Source organism: Phaethon lepturus, unplaced genomic scaffold, assembly GCF_000687285.1.
Source record: "Phaethon lepturus isolate BGI_N335 unplaced genomic scaffold, ASM68728v1 scaffold11697, whole genome shotgun sequence".
NCBI lineage: Eukaryota > Metazoa > Chordata > Aves > Phaethontiformes > Phaethontidae > Phaethon > Phaethon lepturus.
This window is the reverse complement of record NW_010551279.1, coordinates 7,014-29,929: the sequence shown is the minus strand read 5'-3', so window position 1 is coordinate 29,929 and position 22,916 is coordinate 7,014. Positions and strand designations below refer to the sequence as shown.

The window sequence follows — 22,916 nt, the reverse complement described above, 5'->3', positions numbered from 1 at the left end:
TTCCCTAATAAGAAATTCTTTTCCTGTTTTTCACTGTGTCAGATCACAGTGTCTTCCAAAGCAGTAGAAGGCTCTCCCTTGACTTGAGTAGGCTTTGGATTAAAGCTGTTGATCCAGATCCTCAGCAGTATTAAGCATCAAACTCCAAAGGAAATAAATAGGAGGTAGACACCCAAATCCTTGTGAGCATCCAGTCCACAGCTGTCACTATTCAGTAATAATCCTTTTCTGGATCTTCATTAAGTAAGGACTCCATCTTACAAGCAGTTTCTCTCTCTCTGCCTATTTCTTGTTTTCACTTACTGTCCCACTGGAAGACTAAGCCTTCCAAATAATGATTCCAGAGCCAACTTGTGACTTGTACTTCAAAAATTCTTGATGTATAAATATTTTAGTCTAGTGACTATAATGTGATCCAGCATTACCCTGGCTACCTTTGAACTTGGAAGCTAGAATATCTCACAGAACCCATGGATATTTAATTTTCTAAAATTCAGCACCCTGAGACTGTGTCTGGGTAGCTGCTGCACAGCTCCATATACCTTTAGTGCTTCTTCAGTAGCCTTTGAGCCTGAACAGGATGATGACACACCCTTCCAGCAGGAAGCACTCTGTGCTAGAGGCATCCTTTGCCTTGTTCATCCTCTGGAAAGATCCAAAAGCTTTCCAGTGTTGGAGGCCTCAATATTTTCAGCACTGGCCTGCTGTCTGCCTGCTAACTGATTTGTCCCTGGCTTTAAGGCAGACGTTGGGTTTTACCTGCTTTAAACAAGAGTAGCAATGCTTTTAAGCTGGTTTTAAGTACAAACATTCACATATATAAATATTGTCTCTGTTTTTACAGTGATGCACGCCATGTTGATTGGGTGAAGTCATATCTGAACATCTGGTCTGATCTTCAAGCTTATATCAAAGAGCATCATACCACAGGTCTCACTTGGAGTAAAACTGTAAGTACTCTTTCCTTCTTCATGAAGAACCATAAAATGCCAGTAACCAATTTGACTTTTAATGCAGGTCATTAGCTCAGGAAAAATAAATATTTATGCCAGGAGCAGAAGTCATGGTCCATGGACTTACCAACCAAACCAATAAAAGTTTGAAAGGCAGGTGGAGAAGATGTGTCAGCTCATTGTGGTACAGGTTTTGAGGAAGAGGGAAGAACTATTTGTTATGATTATAGCCATAACCCCCAGCTGCAGATGGTGAGATGCAGACGCAATTCTCCAGGCCTACTACACCAGAAGGCAGGAACAAAAGCAAACCCCAGAAATTTAAAGGACATGTCAGACTAAAGGAAAATTGGGGTAATGTGATGGGGAAAGGAGAAGAATGGTGGAAAGAATCTGAACAAAGAGAGATATTTAATAGCAGGAAAAAGAAACACAAGGGATACATACCAATTTATTACTTCATAGATATCTATCTTTTAAAAACTCTTATTTTATACATACAGAAATAATTTCTGAAATATGTATATAGAGTAAAATATAACTGTATGCATAACTATTTATACTCCGTATATTTATATAAAAGTCTGCTGTGTGTTATATCTGAGATGCATAGCAGATGATGGCAATGAATATTGTTCTCTAAGAGAGGTATAGAACCATGGAATCATAAAATAGTTTGGGTTGGAAGGGACCTTTAAAGTTCATCTAGTCCAACCCCCCTGCAATGAGCAGGGACATCTTCAACTAGATCAGGCTGCTCAGAGCCCCGTCCAACCTGACCTGGAATGTTTCCAGGGATGGAGCATCTACCACCTCTCTGGGAATAAACATAAAGAATTAATTTTCTGTTGGATATAAATGTAAGAGTTTATATCTACATTGACAGAATGTTCTATATTATTCCAATAATGTGATCATGTTTATTATCAGGTTAGGAGAATTGCTGAAGTGTATTGGAAATATAAGCAGCCAGCTCTTTGCTGTTATCATCTCCTAAACTTACCAGTGCACTCACGTATTTGCACAGGCAGTCTTTCACACCAAGTTTATAATTTCTTCTGTATAGGCCAATATTCTTTTTTTTAATTGAATGACTCTTCAGAGGACTTATGTAGGCCACCAGATAATTTAATTCCCAGAACAAACCATTGTAAGAACTCAGGAACTTGGGGAAGTGATGTAGAGCTTTTGGATGGAATGCATCTTCACGTGGAATAAGGGCTGGAACCCTTCTCCTATGAAGAATGGCTGAGAGAGTTGGGATTGTTCAGCTTGGAGAAGAGAAGGCTCCAGGGAGACCTTACTGCAGCCTTTCAAAATATGAAGGGGGCTTATAAGAAAGATGAAGAAAGACTTTACTAGGGCCTGTAGTGACAGGGCAAGGGGCAACAGTTTTAAACTGAAAGAGGGTAGATTTAGATTGGATACAAGGAAGAAATTTTTTACCCTGAGGGTGGTGAGACACTGGAGCAGGTTGCCCAGAGAGGTGGTAGATGCCTCATCCCTGGAAACATTCAAGGTCAGGTTGGACAGGGTTTGAGCAACCTGGTCTAATGAAACATGTCCCTGCCCATGGCATGAAGATTGGACTAGGTGATCTTTAAATGTCCCTTCCAATCCAAACCATTCTATGATTCTGTAGTACCTGGAAAAGTTACTTCATCCCCCCCTGTATGGAGGTGGTAACTATGTAAGAGAATACGTTACTTGTGCTCAGCAACAGATTATGCAACTTTTTCTTCACATCCTTCATTAGACATTGGACAAGGCCTTACAGTACTCAAGTATTCAAGTGCAAGTTCAAACACAGGAGAGACCATGATCTGTGTGTACTTCTTAGTATGAAGCAATGCAAAAATATTAAACATGATAAATTAGAAGGCTGGAATTTTCTGCTACTTTGTAGGTTTCTGTAGTAAAAATTTAAAATATTAAACACAATTCTCTTCCTTAATTTAGTACAAAATTTCACACGTGCTACATTCTACTTTATTTTAATCAGTGAATGTGAGAAGAGCTAATGATTTTAGAATTGTTATTGGATAAGGAAAAGAAATTGTAGTACCCTGTTAGCAGAATTAGCCTGAGAATCTGGGACAAATTTAGTTCTGTTAATACAGAGAAAGAATCATCATCTTCACCTTTAATGGAACTTTACAAGTATGGAAATAGTGTTATGAGATAAAGATTTGTTACAGCCATTTGATCAAAGAGGAGGAACTGTCAGTGCTGGGAGTAACTGGTAATCTTACTCAGAAGTGTAGCTGTTGCAGATTATATTTGACTGGTCTTAAACCAGCATCTCAGCCAGCACATCTCTCTATTTCCCTTTCTCCAGTTGTGCAGGGAAGTGCTGAATACAAATCGAGGTGTGACTTATTTATTCATATTAAGCATAGTTTCCTGCCAACGGTGCTCATTCCATCATGAGTGATGAGCCCATTACTGCATCTGAAGTATTGATTTCACTCACGTTGGATATCACTCAGACCTAAAAGTTGTCATGGAAGTATGGCTCATTTAAATTATCATTCATGTAATGTGTGTCAGAAAGATTAAATTACAAACAAATTTTTATGGATGTTTAATTTTTTAAAGTTTTATTTCATGTGAGTGTAAGGAAACTAGAATCCAGTAAGCTAGCAGGTTGTTTAAATAGCTTGTTGTTTAAATGTTGTTTAAATATTTCTATGAAGCTTGGTAGCAAATACATTCAAGAAAGCAATGAGTTACTCAAGTGATAATTTGATTTTTTTTATACATTTTAAAGTAAGAATGAAAGTCACAGATTCATGCTGTGTGAATTTAAGCGTAAAGGTCTGCAGAATCAGGGCCCAGACAGAAATATGATATATATAAAAGCTGTAGATATATTCCAGACACGGTTGTTAATCATTGCACACAGCAGCTTCCACTTATATGCATAAAAGGAAAAAAGGAAAATAAAGTAGTTTGGCAAGGCATTGAGAAAGTGGCACATTTATGAAAGGGAGACATTGATACAGAAATGCTGTTTTGTTACAGAGGGAGAGAGAATGAGAGAAAGGTTTTGACCTGTATAAGTACACATTTTAAAGTACATTATACCGATAATTTAACCTTCATGTCTGCAGAAGTCAACAAAGCAATGTTTGAAGCTTTATATAAAAAGCTATTAAGTAACGTATTTGAGTTATTTCTAAAGAGACTAGAGTCAGGGAGAACAGTAACCGCTGCTGCTCTCAGGGCTGTATTCTCATAGCTTGAACTGCAGCAACACCCCCAGGAGCATCAGCCTAGATCAGACTATGTTTGGGTTTCCAAAAAGGAGGGGACAGGTTTTTTAGAGAGCAGTTGGCCCCGTTACCTGTAGATACTGCATACTGTGGTGCGCATGTTTCTGGCCATGCTCCGTGGCAGCGTGGCAAAGCTGTGCCATTCCCAGCCCCGCTGTGCCCTTCCGTCAGGCGGCACAGGGCAGCTGCAGCCAACCTTGGAAGAGATCGCTGCCGCATACAGTGAAGTGCTGCTGGCTCTGGCAGTGAGCACAGGCAGGCACTTCAGAGGAAAGAGAAAGAAATGTCTTAGTAAACTACAAGACAGACACTAAAACAGGTGCAAAAGGTTGAAATAATGGCTAAGCAGTCGGCTCTGACAATAGCAGTTACCTCTATCAGCTTTATAATAAATTTGTGATGAAAACAGATGCTTACAGATTTTTGGATCTAACACAGTTCTCTCTCCTTATTCACTTTGGCTCTGGTTCTGCCAAGATGCGTGACAATATTTTACTCCTTGAGGGCATCCTATTGAAATGCATGGGACTGTGTGAGGAGAAAGTCAAGAAATCAGTGGAGTTAAGGACCTTGAGACCTTTGTGTATCTGAGCCTGTTTTGCTACCCATGTGGAGTAGTGGTACAAAACTGGACTCTACGAAAATGGCAGGCATTTCAAGACATGATGGATATGGTTAGGATATTTGTTGGTACTGTGCTCACAGAAGAAAACTGTATGTTTAAAGTACATATGTTTGTGAGCAGGATTGTCCCGGAGAGTAAAATGTTTCACTCTGTATTTTCGCCATGATCTGAAGTATTCATTTTTATTAATTGATTGTGCATACATCAGGGGAAATATCCTTGTCATTGGAAGTCACATGGTTCTACAGTATTTCCTTAAAAGTGTAATTGTTTTGAATGTAAAGTGTGAGCTGCCTTCTGCCACACATACCCTGTAGTGAGTAGCAGTTCACTATAGTCACTACATCTCAATTTGGCCATCTTGACAACGGGAACAATTGCAATTACCAACCTAATGAAGGTTTGCAAGTTTTAATCTGCTGCCAGATATGACATTCTCAGATGTCAGTGAGTCTTATGCAAAAGCTGTTACTATAATGAAAAATTTTAAATGCCCAGTGTAGCATTTTACCCATGCAGAAACTGTCATTTTTGCTTGCTACAACTTTCTGACTTTTAACATGAAATCTACAACCATAACAGTAACCTATGTCTTTTTTCAGTTCTCACTGATAAACAGCAAGTGCCCTTTTTTCTTTTTTTTTTCCCCCCCTAATAAGGGATTCTATTGAAGCATGGCTCTTTCTTCCCTCTCTGCATTTTCTGCTGATGCAAAGAAATGAACAGCTGTAATACACACTCACAAGAATGCCTAATAAAAGTTTGTTTGCTACAAGGACTGCATGAGTAAGCTGGGGGAAGTGAAACTTCTGCTCCTGTTTCTGCAGGTTAACTTTGCAGCAAGAAAACAACCAGTAATAATGAGAGATTGCTCTGGTTTCCTGTACATCAAATAAGTGTTAAGAAACAAATCTTGCTCAAGGATAATTGTCTTGAATGTTTCTCTCAGTTGCGGGTGGATCTGCAGTTAAGTTTTTGTTCTTCATATAGAACAGTCATTCAGGACAAATTTTGCCAGCAGGACTGTTTGCAAGCAGGAAACATTTACTGACTAACAGTGAATTTCATTACAGTGTTTAGTTTCTAATACAGAATTTCACTCAAGTGACAAATGTCCCCCTGCCATTTACACATCAAAACAAATTCTTAGGAGGAAGCCTGCATCTTTACAAGCAGTTGAGATTTATTTATATCCTGTTCCCATTGAAGCTCATAAAGTATCTTCAAGTCTTTTCTTCCTGAAATATAATTTTTAAAAATATGTATCACTCATTAGATAGTTTCTAAAAATGCTCTATAAAAGTCGAAATTCTCTACAGGCTCCACACTGAGAAGAACCATTGTAATTCCTGCATTAGCATGATTGAGCGCAATTATAGTAGTCTCAGTACGGACTTTGGCCATTTCATTCTTGTCTAAAATAATCACCTCCAGACATTTTCTTACAAAATGGCCCTGCCTCTCTCCTGTACCATCAAAACATTTTCCTGTAATATATCGTCTCTCTACATATTGAGGTGAACAACCTGCAAAAGGCTGACTTCTGCTAGCAAAAGCCTATTATCCTTCCAGTATCTCTTCTATGCTGTGTTTAGTTTGACCCACTTATCAAGAAGGGATCGTCTGAGCCATTTCACTAGAGCTAAAGGTCAAAACTATAGTGCCAAATTCCAGCCACAACTACAATCCCGGAGGCCTCATTCAGACAGAAGTAAGAGCAGCATAGATACGCTGATTTAAATGCCTGTATCTTGGATAAGGTGTAGACATTGAACATGTGCTCAATTTTTCTCAGTCGTAGCCTTTCCTCTCCTTTTCTGTCCCCTTCCATTCCTTTCTCTTTCCTTCCCTTTCCCTATTTCCTTATACTTTTTTGTTGAAAAATTTGTATCCTTTAATCTCAACTGTTTCTTTCTCAGAGAATATAGGCAAGGTTCAGTTTTTGGTACACTGTCGATTTAGAAACTGGCCATCCTGGCAACTCTGCAATAATTGCTTCTTTGGTGGAGACTGTCTTAATTACAGAATCACAGAATCACTAAAGTTGGAAAGGACCTTCAAGATCATCAAGTCCAACCATTAATCCAGTGCCACCATGTCCCCTAAACCATGTCTTGAAGCACCACATCCACACGTTTTTTGAACACTTCCAGAGATGGTGACTCCACCACCTCCCTGGGCAGCCTGTTCCTATGCTTGACCACCCTCTAATTACATCCATGTCCCTTTCAAAGACAGTAGTTTTACTCCCTTATTCCAGCAATGACTGACAATATTTGTCTTTACTGGATATCAATGGCGTCCTTTTAACATCAGTGACCAAAGACCATTCAGACATGTTAAGGGAGAACCTGGGAGAGGCTTGTCTGACAACAGCTGTCAAACACAACCTGACCTGTAACATAATGCAACCTAGTTCCAGTGGAAAAGGCAAAGGAAAAAGAAAATTGGAAGTATGTAAAATGGAGAGACAAGGAAAAGGCACATCTGTTAAAACTTTACCATATTGCTAAAAGGATTGGTCTTCTTTTTAACTGAATGTTTGTATAAGTGAAAGATGGTTTAGTGTGCCTGTGGGAGCAAGTTACTTGTTGACTATTACATTAGCATAGAGTTCTCAGATGATTTAGGGGACCTTGGCTGCATAAAACATTTCTGTTTGGGTAACTGTGAAGTTGGAAGGGCCATTTTAAACCCTGAACAGGTGATAAATGCCAGGAGTATATTAAGGGGCTTCAAAGTTTGCAGACTCAATAGATAAATAATTCTGCAGAAACCCGGTAACAAGAAAAGAGGCTGGCCTGGTTTTTGCTGTTTTGTGTTTTAGTTCACAAAGATTACAGGCCCTGTAAGTCTGCTGTTTCATCTAGTAAATTGTGGATCTCAGTGCAGCATAACCCCTTGCAGACAGGTGGCTTCAATACGGTAGGTAATAGAACTGTTGTGCTAAGCTGCTTTTACACAAAAAACACCTTAACAAGAGCTCTGTGGCCCTGAGTCTCAGTCCACCTGTTCCCAGAGGTTGATACGTGATATTTTGAGCTTCATGATTCTTCTCTTTGGCTGTGCATATGTATGGAAAGAACAATACAGAATGCTGAAATCATTTTAGGTGTGAAACTAGGATTACTATTAAGGGGGGGAGAAAACAGGGATATCTTTTTTTTTTTTTTTTGAGAAGAATGTAGTCCCCATTAGGATTCCTGTTTATCTGCCATGAAAAGAAGGCTTTTCAATAAATTAAGGAAGGGATTTTACGCCTCTGTCTCTGCCACCTGTTGCCTCAGCTGCAAATAGATACTTACCTCTTAATATGAATGACTAATAAAATACGTACTATATATTACGCACATGCACATATAATTAATTTCTGTGTATTATATAGATGTTTATAAACTATTTGTCCTGAGTAAAAACAACATTGCAGCTACAAGAAATGTGTCTTCATTTAAATGCTCCACAGCAGGTTCCCACCACAAGAACTTTGTTCCCCCCAGTTTCTATGCCGCAGTGTGTCAGCCTAAAGCTGGATAAACACAGAGGAGCACCGCGGGTGTTTATACAGAGCCTGGCACATAAGCCCCTCGTATCCCCAGAGATATGAGCCTCTGACTAGGGCTCTTTGCTGCTACAATGCTACAAATATAGTAACGGTGACATGGAAGGCTAACCCAAGGAATTGTTCAGCAAGAATAGCTCAGGAAATAGTAACATCTGTGATAAGACAAAAAAAGAAATTCTAACTGTCTCGGTAGCTGGGTTCAGACCTAGAGAAATGTCAAGCTGCATATGGCCACCAAAAATTACTGACAGTATGGCATCCAGAGCACTTGTGTTATGTATGAACAGCATTTTATTTCTCTTAACAAGACTGGCTGTTGCCCTGTGCCCCAGGAGGAGCCTTTAGGACAAACGTGCTGTAACAAGGCCCAGCTTCTCAGAAGCAAAGGGCTTCACTCATCTCTACTGTAATTTCAAGGGAACTAAATGAGATTCAGTATGGATGGATTTTAACCAGCCAGCTGCCTCAACATAAAGAGTCATTCCTTTCTTCCATTGAGCCATCTAGATAGCCAGCAAGGAGAAGTGTACCTCACCCTTCTGCTGGACCTACAAGATAAAGGTAGAAATACAACATACTTTGAGGCTGTACTGCAATCCTGCAAACGCTTGCCCAGTGGTAATATGCATTTATCAGACCCAGCTCCATGAGCGGCTTCAGACACTGTCACTAGAAGAAGCTACTGAGCCACAGTCAATGGGAGTCCCTTGGGCCTCCCTGCAGATGGCTCTGGGCTACCCAGCAAGGAGCAAACCCTGACCCGTTCCTGTCACCCCATTCAGAGCATGGTTTAGTTGGAGACTGAAGACAATTTTTTTCCCTGGAAGGAAATTTCTGGAATGTTCCATCCCCTACAGAGCTGTTACTACATGGCCGCAGGGCCCACATCTCCTGTTCTTCATAGGACCTTACTCGGAGAATTACATTTTCCCCCATTTCAGAAAGCTCCAGGAGCAAGGTTTAAAGCACATCAAGTTCACTGTGATACAAAGCTAGCAGGTTAAAAGCTAATGGCTTGCTTTTGTGTTACATTTTCACAAAGTAAAGCTGAAGCTGTCTATTCCCCTGATAATTCTTACCAGGGGTGTATTTGCAAATGATGGAAAAATGACCACGCTAACATGTTAATGGCAACAGCCAGCTATCAGCATAACTTTATGTGATGTCTATAGACACCACAGCACTGAGAACAGCAGCTGTTGCCGAGGCAAACAGCTGAAATAAAAGAGGAAGAAAGGCGGCTTGCAAATAACTGCCTTTGCTAGTCCAAATGGCTCTAAATACTCTTTGTGTAAAGATACGCTGTTGTTAACATCTGCTTGAAGTTAATCTGAAGAGTTGTTTGCAAGTAGCAATGCTGGTAAGCACCTGCTGCTTTAGGATAGATGAACTTTTGCAGGCATGTAACATGCTATTTTATTCCCAGCAGCTCTCACAAACACCACCCTATACAGAACAGAAATGAATGGACTTTGTGAAGGGCACTTTAGTTGAAATTGGATAGGACTATACACAAGTATTGCCAGATACCAGAACAGTTTAAGAGTCTGGTTCAGAAATATTCTAGAGCCTGAAGGTCTAAGTGGTCTTGGAAGGGTGACTGATGAAAGCAAATAGATTGCCAGTGACTTAGGTTGGTAACTTGGAGGTCTATGCATATGAGTTCATAATGAATGAAAAAAGAAACTTCCTGGAACCACTTCGCTAGGCTGATTGTAAAACTGCCCTTTGCCTCAGTGTTTGAGTGCAGCACAGCTCCCATCTTCCTGGCATGCAGGGAATGTGAGAAGTGCAAAGTGTCTTCTGCATTTCCAGTTCACTTTTGTGCTTTCTGTCCCCTTGTTAGGTTCCCCTGAGCCACTCTTCCCACAATTTCACCTCACTTGAATGTTTGTTTGATTTCAGTCAGGTAAAGCAAAATGGCAAAGAAAAGAAGACAAAAGCCAGAGTGAGACTGAACCCCTCTTTACAGCAAGTCTCTGTTACGCTCCCTCATGAGTGAGACTTGTCTGTCTTATCCACGCTGTTCTATTTCAATGGCGGATTGCCCCACTGGATATGTCCATGCCGCAAGACAGTAGATCTACAGTGGAGCAGTTCATCCCTCCCTGTATTTTAGTGACCTTTTTTCCTTCGATTTGTCCTTCAATTTTGCCTGGCCTAATTTATGATTGCAGTTGTTCAGTTTCCAGAATGGACATAGATGTTCAGACATAATTGAACATATCACGGTACAATATCTTAGTTTGTGTAGCTGTAACTCAGATCATAAACTAGACAAGAATTCGTCATGCAGGATAACAGCTAACAACAAAGGTTCAGTCCGTCTTTTATTTCTGTGACTGCACAACATTAAGAGGAAAAGTGGCAAGGGTGACTGAATCCCAGGTGTCTTCTGAGACCTTGAGACAGCTCCTGTGTTCTTAATTAGATCAAACTCATAATCTTTTGAGCTCAGTGGAGATAGCCACTGACTTTGGTGGAGGGACCAGGCTCGTAAAGAAAAAAGGAGGCAGATGGGCAACCTGAGTGCAAGGGATAGGAATTTTTTTTCCTACTCTTGAAACCCACTCAAAGGACTAGAATGTCTTCGTTCCCCAGGTCAAGGATTGAGATTTTTTACTAGACTTGTCTTTTCACTAGTGCTGCTCTAGAAGGGAAAGATGCTCCTAGTTTCCCAGATCCTTTCCTACCTCTGCTCTTTCTTGAAAAGTAAGACAGACGTTCTCCAGACATACAAAATCTCATCCAAACTTGACGTATGTATTTAAAATTCTTCCTTTTTGTCTGTACTTTCACAAGGCAGTTCTTTCAGAGTTCTGGGAGAGAGGTCATCCACTTCCACAGATAAACACCTCTGAGTTTTGCTTCCACCTCAGTTACATAGACATTCCCATACTTTTGTTGCCATTTGGGAAACTGTCTCTGATGCACTACTCAGCAGCATCAGTTGAGCCTGGAGTATCCTGCATTATCTGTGATGGCCTTCAGTTTGACACTTGAAGCAAAGAGACTGGCAGAGTGACCCACCACTCTGTGTTGTATGCAGAATACCCAGATAACTTCTACATCTTTTTTTTTTTCTCTAATGCATCTTTGCAGCCTTTGCAGGACTTACTTAATTGGTGTCAACTGCAAATGAACATGTGAGTCTTACACACATAAATTTCTGGAAAATCACAGCACTGTATTTATGCGGGTGGAAGCAATAAGGTATGTTTGGGAAATCAGATGTCAATCTGGAATTTGGGAAATGAAATTTTTATCTCAGACTACAAGTTATTAACCACTACCACTACTACTATTAATCTCCCCATAAAGCATACATAATTCATAACTGTTCACACTGCATTGTGCACGGTGAGTGCCATTTCTGGGTATGAGTATTTTTAAAAGCCCTGCAAATGCAATGTTCATAATTCTGGATAATCAGGACATAGTGGATTCAGTTGCTATGGTTGCAAGCAACAGATAGGGAAGATCTCTATTCTACCTTGGGCAGCAACAACTGATTGTGCCACTAAATCTACTTACATTCTTTTTTTTATCATACTAATTCACAGTTGTGCTGACTCTGCTGCAGGTACCATTACTGGCATTAGCAGAGGCAGGAAGACAGGCATTATAAATTGAGGGCCCAGTGAAGAAGTTGTCTCCAGCCTAAAAAAATAACTTGTAACTACCAAGTATGTAAGCAGAAACGCTCAGAGTCGAATGTATCCATGCAACAATGAAATGTCTCTAAAAGCAGTCTCCACATACATTCCAGTCTATCTTGACAATAAATTATAATCAATTCCAGAAGGGGATTCTTCTCATTTGTTTACATTTGATCAAAAAGATTTAATAGCGTAGGAGAGAGCTCATTCCCTTAAGAGATCTGGGATCCTTTCAGAAACAATCAAACTGTACGACTACATCAGTTTCATTACTCACACAAGCACCGGGGATTCAACCAGTCTTTTTTGTGCAGTGCAATCTTAATGTCACTAATCTGACAAAGAACCTTGCTATGTGTTCATCACTAACATATTCCATAAACAACTCCTTCAAATGCAACAGTACTTACATGCTGAAGATGCATGTGCCAGTGGAGACTGTACATTAAAAGGTTAACTAATATTATTACCTTTCCATGCTGCTCTGATTAGTTCATAATGACTAAGAGGTTTGAATGCAGTTACTTACTCAAATGTGCCAGACTTCTTTTTTTAAAAAAAGAATGTCTGAATAGTAAAAAAAAAGACCATGTGCACCTCATCCCTTCTCCCACTATCAGTTTGGGATTACAAGACAGGACAAGTTTACTTTTTAAAAAAGAGCTACAGTTTTCACTCATGTGAGATGCATGAACCAGATGGATACTCTGCTGTTTCAGTTTAGTGGAAAGCAGAAAGGGGTGGCATCATAAATGGTTAAAAATACCCTCTGAGTCCAGCTAAGCGATATCTATTTCCAGTATTGATTAGCAGGGATGCATTTTTAGCAACCTGTATCTCTTGACGAAGGTAGCCAATTAGAGGAGCTGTGACTCTGTAAGTCCCTGTCATTTCCCCATTGCATCTGCCCACCTAATAAATATGTACTGGTGCAATGCACAATGTCTGTATAGCTAAATTCATCAGAACCAATCTAATTTTTCACAACGGTTCTTTTAAAACAGTCTCTGCTTTGCAGCAGAGAGGTGGGATCAGAGTGACACTCAGTGGCAAGACAGAAAAAGGGATTCTCAGTTTTTCTGATTCTAACTAACCTCTATAATTAGGATGCATAACATTCTAATCAGATCATTATTAGAATTTTCTCTGTTTGATAATATTCTATGTAAGCATTATAATTCAGACCAAAGCATGTGCTTTTGATTATGCAAACGGAAAGAAAGATTGGATTACTTACTTTACCAAGGCCCCCCTCACTAATAACTTGTGTGCTGTGATCTCCTGCAGTTGAAAAAAAGAAAAAAGAATTTGAGAAAATGAACTAAAAACTCAAATACTGAATTTCAGAAATAAGAGACTTGAATCACCGTAGTTTTACATTCTGCTATAATATGAATCTTTGCAGATGACTTGAACAGTCTGAAGAATAGCATTTTACATCTTGCATACAATTTAGCACGTTGTCTATGTATAACTTGAGAGCTCACGACCCTCCCAGTTATTTGTGTTAGATCAAAACATTTTCTGTATGTTTCTGAATGCACACCAAGCTATGGCTAACTGAATTTGGTATCTGAAAAAAAGGAAATATTTTCCTTTTTATGTAAGTAAACACTGGAATAAATTATGGAATCTTTACTACTAAAGATTTTTAACAGCAGTCTTGACAAGCATTTGAGAGAAGTATTTTAGGTGGAGTAGTTCTCCAGTAAGGCAGCCGGGTGTACTGTCAGTCTTGCCAGGCTTGCCTGCTTTGGCAAAGGAAAAGATTCATAGTATTACATTCAATCATGGCACCAGAAATTCTTCTGAGCCTGGGACTGCCTAGTAAGAGCTATCATAACACAATGTTTCTTGAAAGACTGTATGTAAAATAATTTCCATCTATCTATCTCAAACAGGGTCCTGTTGCGTCACCCATGTCTATGCGATCTGTTCTAACAAGCGGGTCATGTCTCTCCCCACCACCGCCACCACCGCCACCACCTGGACCTCCCCCCATCTTTGATACAGAAACCGTAAAGGATGAAGGAACTGCATCTCGCTCAGCCCTATTTGCACAGCTTAACCAGGGAGAGGCAATTACCAAAGGTCAGGAGAAAAAAAATCACAGTTTGGACCATGAGTCAAACTACATCAAGAGCTGCTATATGTATTGACGTAACTTCCACTGCGTTTTTAAGTTACAGTTAAGCAACTCAGATCTTTCTGAGGCTTGCAGTGAGTCTGATGGATGAGACTGCACACCAAAATCTCCTTTAGAAGCAACACCACCCAAATATGTTCAGCATACCTGAAATTCACACCATTTATTTGAAGGTATCCTTTTAATTTTAAGGCAGCCACACTGGACATCTTCAATCCCCAGTAGCTAGTGAACCTCTAAGTTGCAATTGCAATAAAAATTTATCCCCCTTTCTGATTGACATTTAGTGTATCATCCTGTGTCAAAATGTGTTACGTGCTAGGTGAAAAGGTATGGCTCACAGATCTGTATCAAGTACAATAATAAAACTTTTTGTATTAATACTGTACAGTTGTAATTAAAGTGGATGTCTGTGAGTTTAAATACATACAATTGATATATCTGCCTTTAATGCTGCAGGGATAGGTCAAATATTGTCATAAATTAGAAAAAGAATCTCATTTTTATGGATGGAAAAATATGATATAACAAACTCTCAGAGCTCGCTAGAGACAGAGAGAGACTAGAAGACATTGCAGCATTTCCTGTTAAAGATACTAAGATAGCCCATCCACAGTAAAAGAGGTTTTATATGAACTGCTAAAAGTATGAAGGCAGTTACGCTTGTGGTTGTTACCTAGGCAAACCTTGACGAAGTAAAAATGTAAATTCACAGAATAATTTAACACAATTACAAATGAACCTTTACTGCTTAGATATGAACATCCTTAGGACTGGAAAACAAACTCTCTTTCATAAACACCCTTTTGGGTTTTTTAGGGCTTCGACATGTCTCTGATGACCAGAAGACTCACAAGAACCCCAGCCTACGTGCCCAATGTCCCTCTGTTCGGTCTCCGACAAAAAGCCATACTTCAAGTCCCACCTCTCCCAAGAACTCCCCACAGCAGAGCCATGCCCCTGTCTTGGAGCTAGAGGGAAAGAAGTGGAGAGTGGTGAGTTCCAGTCACACCTCTGGATTGCACCCTGCACATTGCAAACCAGTCTGAGCACCGAAAGACCTTGCAAAAGGCTGTCCGTGATCAAGGTGCAACAAATCAAAGTTGCAACTAAAATGGGCCGAGTCTTGCATTGCTCTGCCTTGCTATAGTTTAGCTTTTACTATTTTGTAGCTTTTAAAGTTAATTCATCTGTCTCTGAGAATCATATACTAATTAATTCATCTGAACTGGAGAATGTCAAAACCAGCATATAAATTCTTTGCAAAATCAGACAATCCCCCAGAAACAAGTCCAGTGGAGAACTCCAGTTAAAATCCCTTCTTGCAGGCTATTTGTGTGTGGGTGCGAGGTAACAGTGTTATCACAGAGCACTTTCTCCAGCTTTGTTAAGCAATGGAATTATACATTTATTTTTCATCGTCCATTCCATGCAAGCATGTCTCCCATGCTTAAAAGTAAAGAAGTGTTTTCCTTTTGCTCAATCTACGGATGGAAAAGATAGATTTGTTTAAAGTTTGGTAGTTAATTTATGTAGGCAAATACCAAAGAATCTATGAGTGAAAATTCACATGACTCTGTTGTTTAAAAGGGTGCGGAAACAATACACAGTTGAGTCATGCAGAAAGTTATATACACAGCCATTACTGTGGAGTTGAGTTTGCATAAGGTGCAGCCACCGTTTGCCTGTGTTATGTTGCGTTAGGGTTATAGCACACGGAACTTTCCTTGTGGATCCCTAGTCTTTCATGGACATCCATGGAGCGTAAATGGCCCTTCACGCTTCCTAATGAAAGGACATTTCTTCACCTATTACTCCTTATTTTATATGGTAATGCCTGCACCTGTTCGTAACACATAAATGTATAGACCATTATGTAACATTTGGGGGAACAAAAACTTGCTCTGTTCTTCAAGGTGCCAGTCTAAATTGGATGGGAGCCAAGCAACCGTTTTGCAAGTGCATTTTCAAATTCTTGTGAGCATAATGTCTTTGCCACAAAATTAATGGGTTTTGCCATGGTCTATGCGAAGTTCTTCAGTTCTGCAGCTCTCAAATATACATATGTCATCTAAGGATGAATTAGGTGAAATATCTGATCACCAAGCAGATTAGATTTTTAAGCCACAGGAAGGATACTGCTCTGTTGTATGTGAAGATGCAATGACTCGAGGATAAGTTGTACTAAACTCTGTCTGACTGTTAGCTAGTTAAAGACAACCAATTAAATAAACTTTCTTCTGAAATAGGAATATCAAGAGGATAAGAATGACCTGGTCATTAACAACACTGAACTCAAGCAAGTGGCCTACATTTTTAAGTGTAACAAATCTACACTTCAGATAAAAGGAAAAATCAATTCAATTACTATTGGTGAGTGGATAGCTCAGCTGGGATTTAAATGCCAATCTTGAAAAAAAATTACTTATGTGATTAATAATGCATCTGAATCATTCCATTCACTTTAATGGATTTATCACGTGAGTAAAACTGCTCAGCTATGCAGTGCAAGACTGGGAATTTTCATAGTTGATGTAGCAAGTGTACGTATATTTGATTTTATCTTGCCTTTCTTATTTATGATTGCTTTTATTTTAGACAACTGTAAAAAGTTTGGCCTTGTGTTTGACAACGTTGTGGGAATCGTGGAAGTGATCAATTCCAGGGATATTCAGATTCAGGTAAACATCTATTTGAAAAACAAAGATAGACAGAGAACAAGCAGGGGAAAAAAGCCCAACATGTAGCTACAAGAGATTTTAAAAACTCACAGGACCACAAGAAAAATAAGAGATTGATGCATCAAAATGTATCTTTAGATGCACTATATTCTGCTGCTGTATTTAGAAAATGCCTGTGAAAACTATTGAGCATCACTGAACAAACCTCTCTTATCGCAGTCCCTTCTGGTTCCAGTGAAGCTGAGAGATCTATACACTGTAAGAACTATTACTTCTGTCCCTCATTTTCTTGCCATCATGTTAAAACAGCTCCTAGGACTTGAAAGTTCAGCAGTGCTTATGGAACAAATCCTGGCAGTTACCTAATTGATTTCTAAGCCCAGAAGATGGCTATTTCTTTTTTTCTTAACTTCTCAATAGAAATGGTCAAATGGATTGTCAAAAGACAGTGACAAAAAATGAAAGTAGGCACTGGGATTTAAAAAAATTTCCCCTGCCAGTGACATGACACATTACATGAGTAAGTAATGAAGTCACTTGCCTACAGATGAGCTATGAGCCTCTACCGGTTATGTCATTGATAACCAGTACGCAAAGCTTCATGAGAGATCACCTTCCTTGTGGTTCTTGTGAAAAGAAAATAGATGTATTTTAAATCCATATATTGCCCTCTCTACTGGGGACACTTGCCCTCTTCAAAGCATAGACAGTCTGCCTGACATCCACAGCACTTCATTCATCCCGTTCCAAAGAGGTCTGACTATACATGCTCTAGTACTGGGTTGTGTCCAACATACACAACCTAGTCTCAAGAAAGGACTTTAGGATGTGTTATTTTAAAGGAAAGATAAATGAAGTGTTAATTAAATTATATCAAACTGCCAGTCTTCAAGAAAGGTGAGGTCTTTTGCTTAAAAGCTATGGCTGTGTATGAGATTAAATGTAGCCAATCCTGCTCCATGCTTCAGAAATACTGGTAACAGCCACCACAGGGAATAATAGCAAGATTTCTTTTATATTTTGAACCTCATGCAAGTGACTGACACTGCTACCAGCTGTGCATCACCTCCTGAACTGTAACAAGCAGTTTTATTCATGATCACTATGTGTCTTCTTATGGCAGAGACAGTTCATTAAAGAAAAAGGTCCCAGGAATTTATTTGGGGTTTTTTTTATATAACTAGATGATTTTTATCATTACTTCTAGAGCTATTCATAAAAGCTGAAAAATGCATATGTAATGAATCATGAAACCACAGCTTGTTAATACCCAAATAAAGGGGAAATATCATTTCTAAGAATCAAAATTCTTTTGATTAAGCAGGTTCTATGAATATTGTATAAGGCTTCTATGTCATGGAGCAGAGTGGAGTTCCACTTAAGAAGGTAGAGTCTGGCTATATGCTATATGCTGCTTGAATCAGGCCGCTTCAGCAGGGTTTGAGTACGCGAAGTGCTGAGCACCTCATTTTCTCAGTATTTTGAAGACCTGAGGCTACAGTTTGCAAATACATGATATGTTAATGCAACAAATGTCAGTAAATTAATCCTACAGATTTTGCTATAAAGTTAATTCATTGCCGTATTGCTTGGCTCTTCATTCTCTCAGTGGTATTTTTTTTCTTGCCAGATGTTTGCAAAATTTATGAAACACACCCTCCTCCTTTTGTCCTCTATTGCATAAGAACCCATTAAAGAAAAGAAAGGTCAGTTTAAGATGCGTTGATCCACTACATAGACCAAACTTCAGGATCAGGGTGGGATGCAAGAGGACAGACCATTTGTTCTTTGTTTGCTGTCGCATTTAAGGAACTGAAGCTGAAAATACATTCTTAACTTGAATGATGGGAGACTCTCTTTCGTTAACAAGTACATACCTATCACATGCTGTTACTGGTTTATGGCTCAGAGTAACCTCTGCCCTTTTGATGCATTGTCCAGAGTATATTGCTGTCCCTGCTAGAGAGGGCAGGAGGAGAAGGAGGAATTTTTACTGACAACCAGTGAGTCAGCCATTTAGCCATGAAAAAATCTTTTAATCTGTAGAACTGTAAGCAAAAGAAGATTACTGTTTCTCCCCTCAAGTAAATCTTGTGCTTGCTTTTAAAGTGACATAAGAAATACCTTTAGAGATTTAATTAAATTGATCTCAGTACTTTTTTAGAATTGTAGCTTGCCTGAAGGTGATAAAAACCCTTTCCTACTGTACGCTGTAAAACCTGGAAGAGCTTTGAAGTCTTCAGAACATATTACAAATCACTTGTTGAGTACTACGGTATGCTGGGATCTTTCATTTGCCCTTACTGGGTTGGAGGTGACATGTTTGATTTCTTAACCAGTTCTCACTGATGAACAAGGTGAACACCGCCTAAATATCAGCACAAAAGTGTCACTGAAATTAGAGAGAATCAAGGAAGCACTTTCATCAAACTGTGTATTAAAAGCTTGCTGTATATTATGTTTGCTGTTGTGTACAGATCTTTGTTACCACCACCAAGAATTTTCACAGTGTCTCACGAATCAAATATAAGCATCATGCAGGCAGCTGACACCCAGATCAGATGTTGGTGGCCAAAATTAGACTTGGCAGGCAATGAGGACTTCATTAACAGTATCTTTGTGTGCATTTTAAGTTTTGATACTAAGAAAATTTTATTTTGCAGGTGATGGGGAAAGTGCCAACCATTTCTATTAACAAAACAGAAGGCTGCCACATCTACCTCAGTGAGGAATCATTAGATTGTGAGATTGTGAGTGCCAAGTCATCTGAGATGAACATCCTCATCCCCCAAGATGGTGATTATGTGAGTGAGGTGTTTTTAAAGCTTTCCTCCCCCCCCAATCTTAGTAGCTAATAGCATTCAAACTCCTAGGAAAGAAACTAACATACCACACATATGACATCACCAAAACTGATCCAAAACAATTTAATTTCTATGTACCGATATCTTGGCTATCAGTGCAGGAAGAACTCATTTTCTGGGGCACAAAGTAACTTCAGAGATCAGACATCACATTATTTCTTTCCATTTTGATAGATAATGGCTTCATCTCCTGTCCATTTAATTTTCTTTTTTGATATCTAAACGTAATCACCCAAAGAAACTCACTTCATACAAGAGCACTCAAGCCTGAAGACAATGATGCTAAATGAAGACAAATATAGTACTACTACAGGTGAAATAATACACTATAATATACTTGTTTTTTCTAAAGCTATTGATACATGGGTAGCATCTGTTGTACTTTCTAGTATTTTCCACATATGCCCTTAAAAGCTACTTGTGCATTTTCCCGGCTCCTTTTCTGTTCTAGTAAGATTTTCATACTATTCCCAGCAGCATTTCTAGTAAAGTCATGCTCTGTCACTTCACACACTAGCAAGGCATCATGCAGGCAAAGCGTACTCATAATAGTTTCCTAGTTTCCTGAACAGAGCAGTGTTGAAATTGCATGGAATGGAAATAGACAGAACTTAAATTTCTCGCTAATCTTTTGGGCTGGAATTTTCTATGGTAAAGGGGTCTAGGCTTTATAAAAGAAAACATGGAACAAGAATTCTCATGCTCCACATTTCCAACAGTGACTGCTGGATGCCCAGCTTCAGATTAAAAAGGGAATAATTTTCAGTGGGTCCATATTCACCTATTTCTTAAAAAAAAAAGGGTTCTTTTGATCAGTCTTGCCTCAAATCGCCATATCATCTGCAATTACTGGCTATCAAAACACCATTTTGAGGTCTGAATGAAGATAACCTTCTCTTCACATCTTTTTTCTGTTTACTGGGAACAGAGAAAGACCCAATCCTTTCACTCAATACATGGGATGGAAGGAGACTTTCTCTTATTCTTCATTCTGTGTACCCCACAAGGGATGCTGAGTCTTTTTGAAGCATATCACACTTAAAATTATAGGTTGCTTTTCTTAATTCTTCCATAATACTGCTTTCATCCTTAAAATTAGTCTCCTCGCTCAGTCTCCACATCTAAATCCTTTCTACTGTCTTCCAACCCAGACACTGATGGAATCTAAAGTAATTTCTGACATGAGGCTTATTTACTTAGTTGTTCCAAATAATGGTGTGAGAGGGATTATTGCAAAGTAATACCGTACCAAGGCTATTTGAAACTGGGTAGCAATAAGGCTTTTTCCTGTGTGGCATTGTAAATTAGCTTCCTAGGGTAATGAAGAAGGCTTCTCTCTAATCCTGGCATGTCTGAGCTATCAATGCTTTCTCAGTCATGTAGCACTAATAGTATTCCACCAGTTTGCATGAGGTATCCACTGTTTATTTAACGATCATTGTTGCTTTTGTTTCTTACCAGAAAGAATTTCCGGTTCCTGAACAGTTCAAGACAGCATGGGATGGATCTAAGTTGGTCACTGAACCTGCAGAGATAGTGGGTTAACTTCCTAACACCATAGAGCACTTGCTGACCGTGACCAGACCACAGCCAGCAGAAACAAAGCAGTAATGTAAAGAACTAGAAGTAGCAGTAGTTCATACTGCTGTGATAGGCCTTCAACCATTAGCTCTGCATGCTAGAAACAATAACACATCTGGCACGCTTTTGTTAGGCATCCCAGTACTTTTCACATTTCCACACAGTTTGCCTTCACATACAATTTTAATTCTAAATGATGTCGTGTGAATGTAATGGATTAAAACTCCCACCCTCCAGTCACATCATTGGTTTGAAATATTCTATACATGAAGCCAAAATACTGCATGATATACTGTTATCATCTTGCTTCAGTGCATTCCTTTTTATGTTTCTGTTAATCAAAAACAGCATTAAGACTTAAGATGTTTATTTTTACCTATTAGGCAATTCTTGTACAATGCAGTAAAAATGTACCCCTAGAAAGTATGCCGTTCCTTGCATTTCTGTGGCAATCATAATGGGTTTTATTTTAAAAAAGAAAAAAAGGACAACTTTCAGCAATACATTTTGCTAATGGAAGATACAAAAAGCTGGTATTTTAATCCACCACTTTTCTAATATGTATATTTAGAAGATCCCTGTGTTTTCTGTGAGGTAAGATTTTATTATGGTCCTCAGATTTGCTGTTGCCCTCTCATTTCTTGCAAATTAGTGATTCTTTCTAAGCTAAAGCCTCATCTAAGCTAAAAACTTGCAGTAAATCACTTGAAGGTTTTTTGCTCCATGGACTTTTTTTTCTTTTTTTTTTTTGTGAGATAATCTCTCATTCTTTAAAATTTCACATTTTGTCTTGCATCCTATTAAAAAAACTGAAGGAGGCATATATGTCAAGTACCAGCTGGTTTCCTTACTAAAAATATTCCTTTAAAATATCGCTGTTGTACCTCATATTCATTATAAATATCTTCTTGTTTCTTCCGCACATTTGTAGGATTTAGTTCAAATATGTCCACAAAGCAAAGCCATAGATTTATGTCATACTAATTCTACGCCCAAATAAAGGGATAATTTCCTGTTTAGCCCCTTGATTCTACTTTATAGTCCCTATTTTACATGCTTTTTTAAGAAAGGTGGAGTGCTGTATACATTTGTAGTATTTCAGCACATAGTACAAATAAAATTTTAAAAATTTTAAAAGTCAGCTTATGTTTTTGATGACTTGTAATATTTTGTAACAGTGAAATCACAGAGAGATGCTTGCAGAGCTAGTTACAAGCTAAATTTTGTGCCTAATTTACCTTGAAGTACGTTAATTCTTGAGGGGTTTTACGTGTATCTTTGATTGTAAACCCTATACAATACAACCAGTAGTGCTCATTCCGTAAGGTTTTGCTATCTGATGTTTAATCTCTGTGTATAATGTGTTTGCTTTAATACATACCATTTTTTCAACAGTAAACTTCCTAAGAAATAAAAAGGAAACTGTACTTGTTTAAATACAAAGTTGTTCAGAGCTTGCTCCATTGCAGTGTTTGTCCTATATGCTTTCTCCTTAAATGATGATTCAAAAGCTTGACTGAGGAAAAAGTAGCTCCTCCTCCCAATTCATTAAACACTATCACTTTTGCTG

The 22,916-nt window shown here is 38.8% G+C and overlaps 1 protein-coding gene across 1 annotated transcript in view; it reads left to right on the top strand.

Moving 5' to 3' along the window:
* The window catches only part of CAP2 (CAP, adenylate cyclase-associated protein, 2 (yeast)), a 56,672-nt gene extending 34,848 nt beyond the window's left edge, over positions 1 to 21,824 (top strand). The window contains exons 6-12 of the mRNA XM_010290857.1: positions 845 to 950; positions 13,976 to 14,165; positions 15,040 to 15,215; positions 16,470 to 16,593; positions 16,819 to 16,901; positions 19,565 to 19,705; positions 21,227 to 21,824. Of these exons, the coding sequence (XP_010289159.1) occupies positions 845 to 950; positions 13,976 to 14,165; positions 15,040 to 15,215; positions 16,470 to 16,593; positions 16,819 to 16,901; positions 19,565 to 19,705; positions 21,227 to 21,310 (904 nt within the window). The 3' untranslated portion in view covers positions 21,311 to 21,824. The remainder of the gene's footprint in view (positions 1 to 844; positions 951 to 13,975; positions 14,166 to 15,039; positions 15,216 to 16,469; positions 16,594 to 16,818; positions 16,902 to 19,564; positions 19,706 to 21,226) is intronic.
* Positions 21,825 to 22,916: the final 1,092 nt, after the last annotated feature.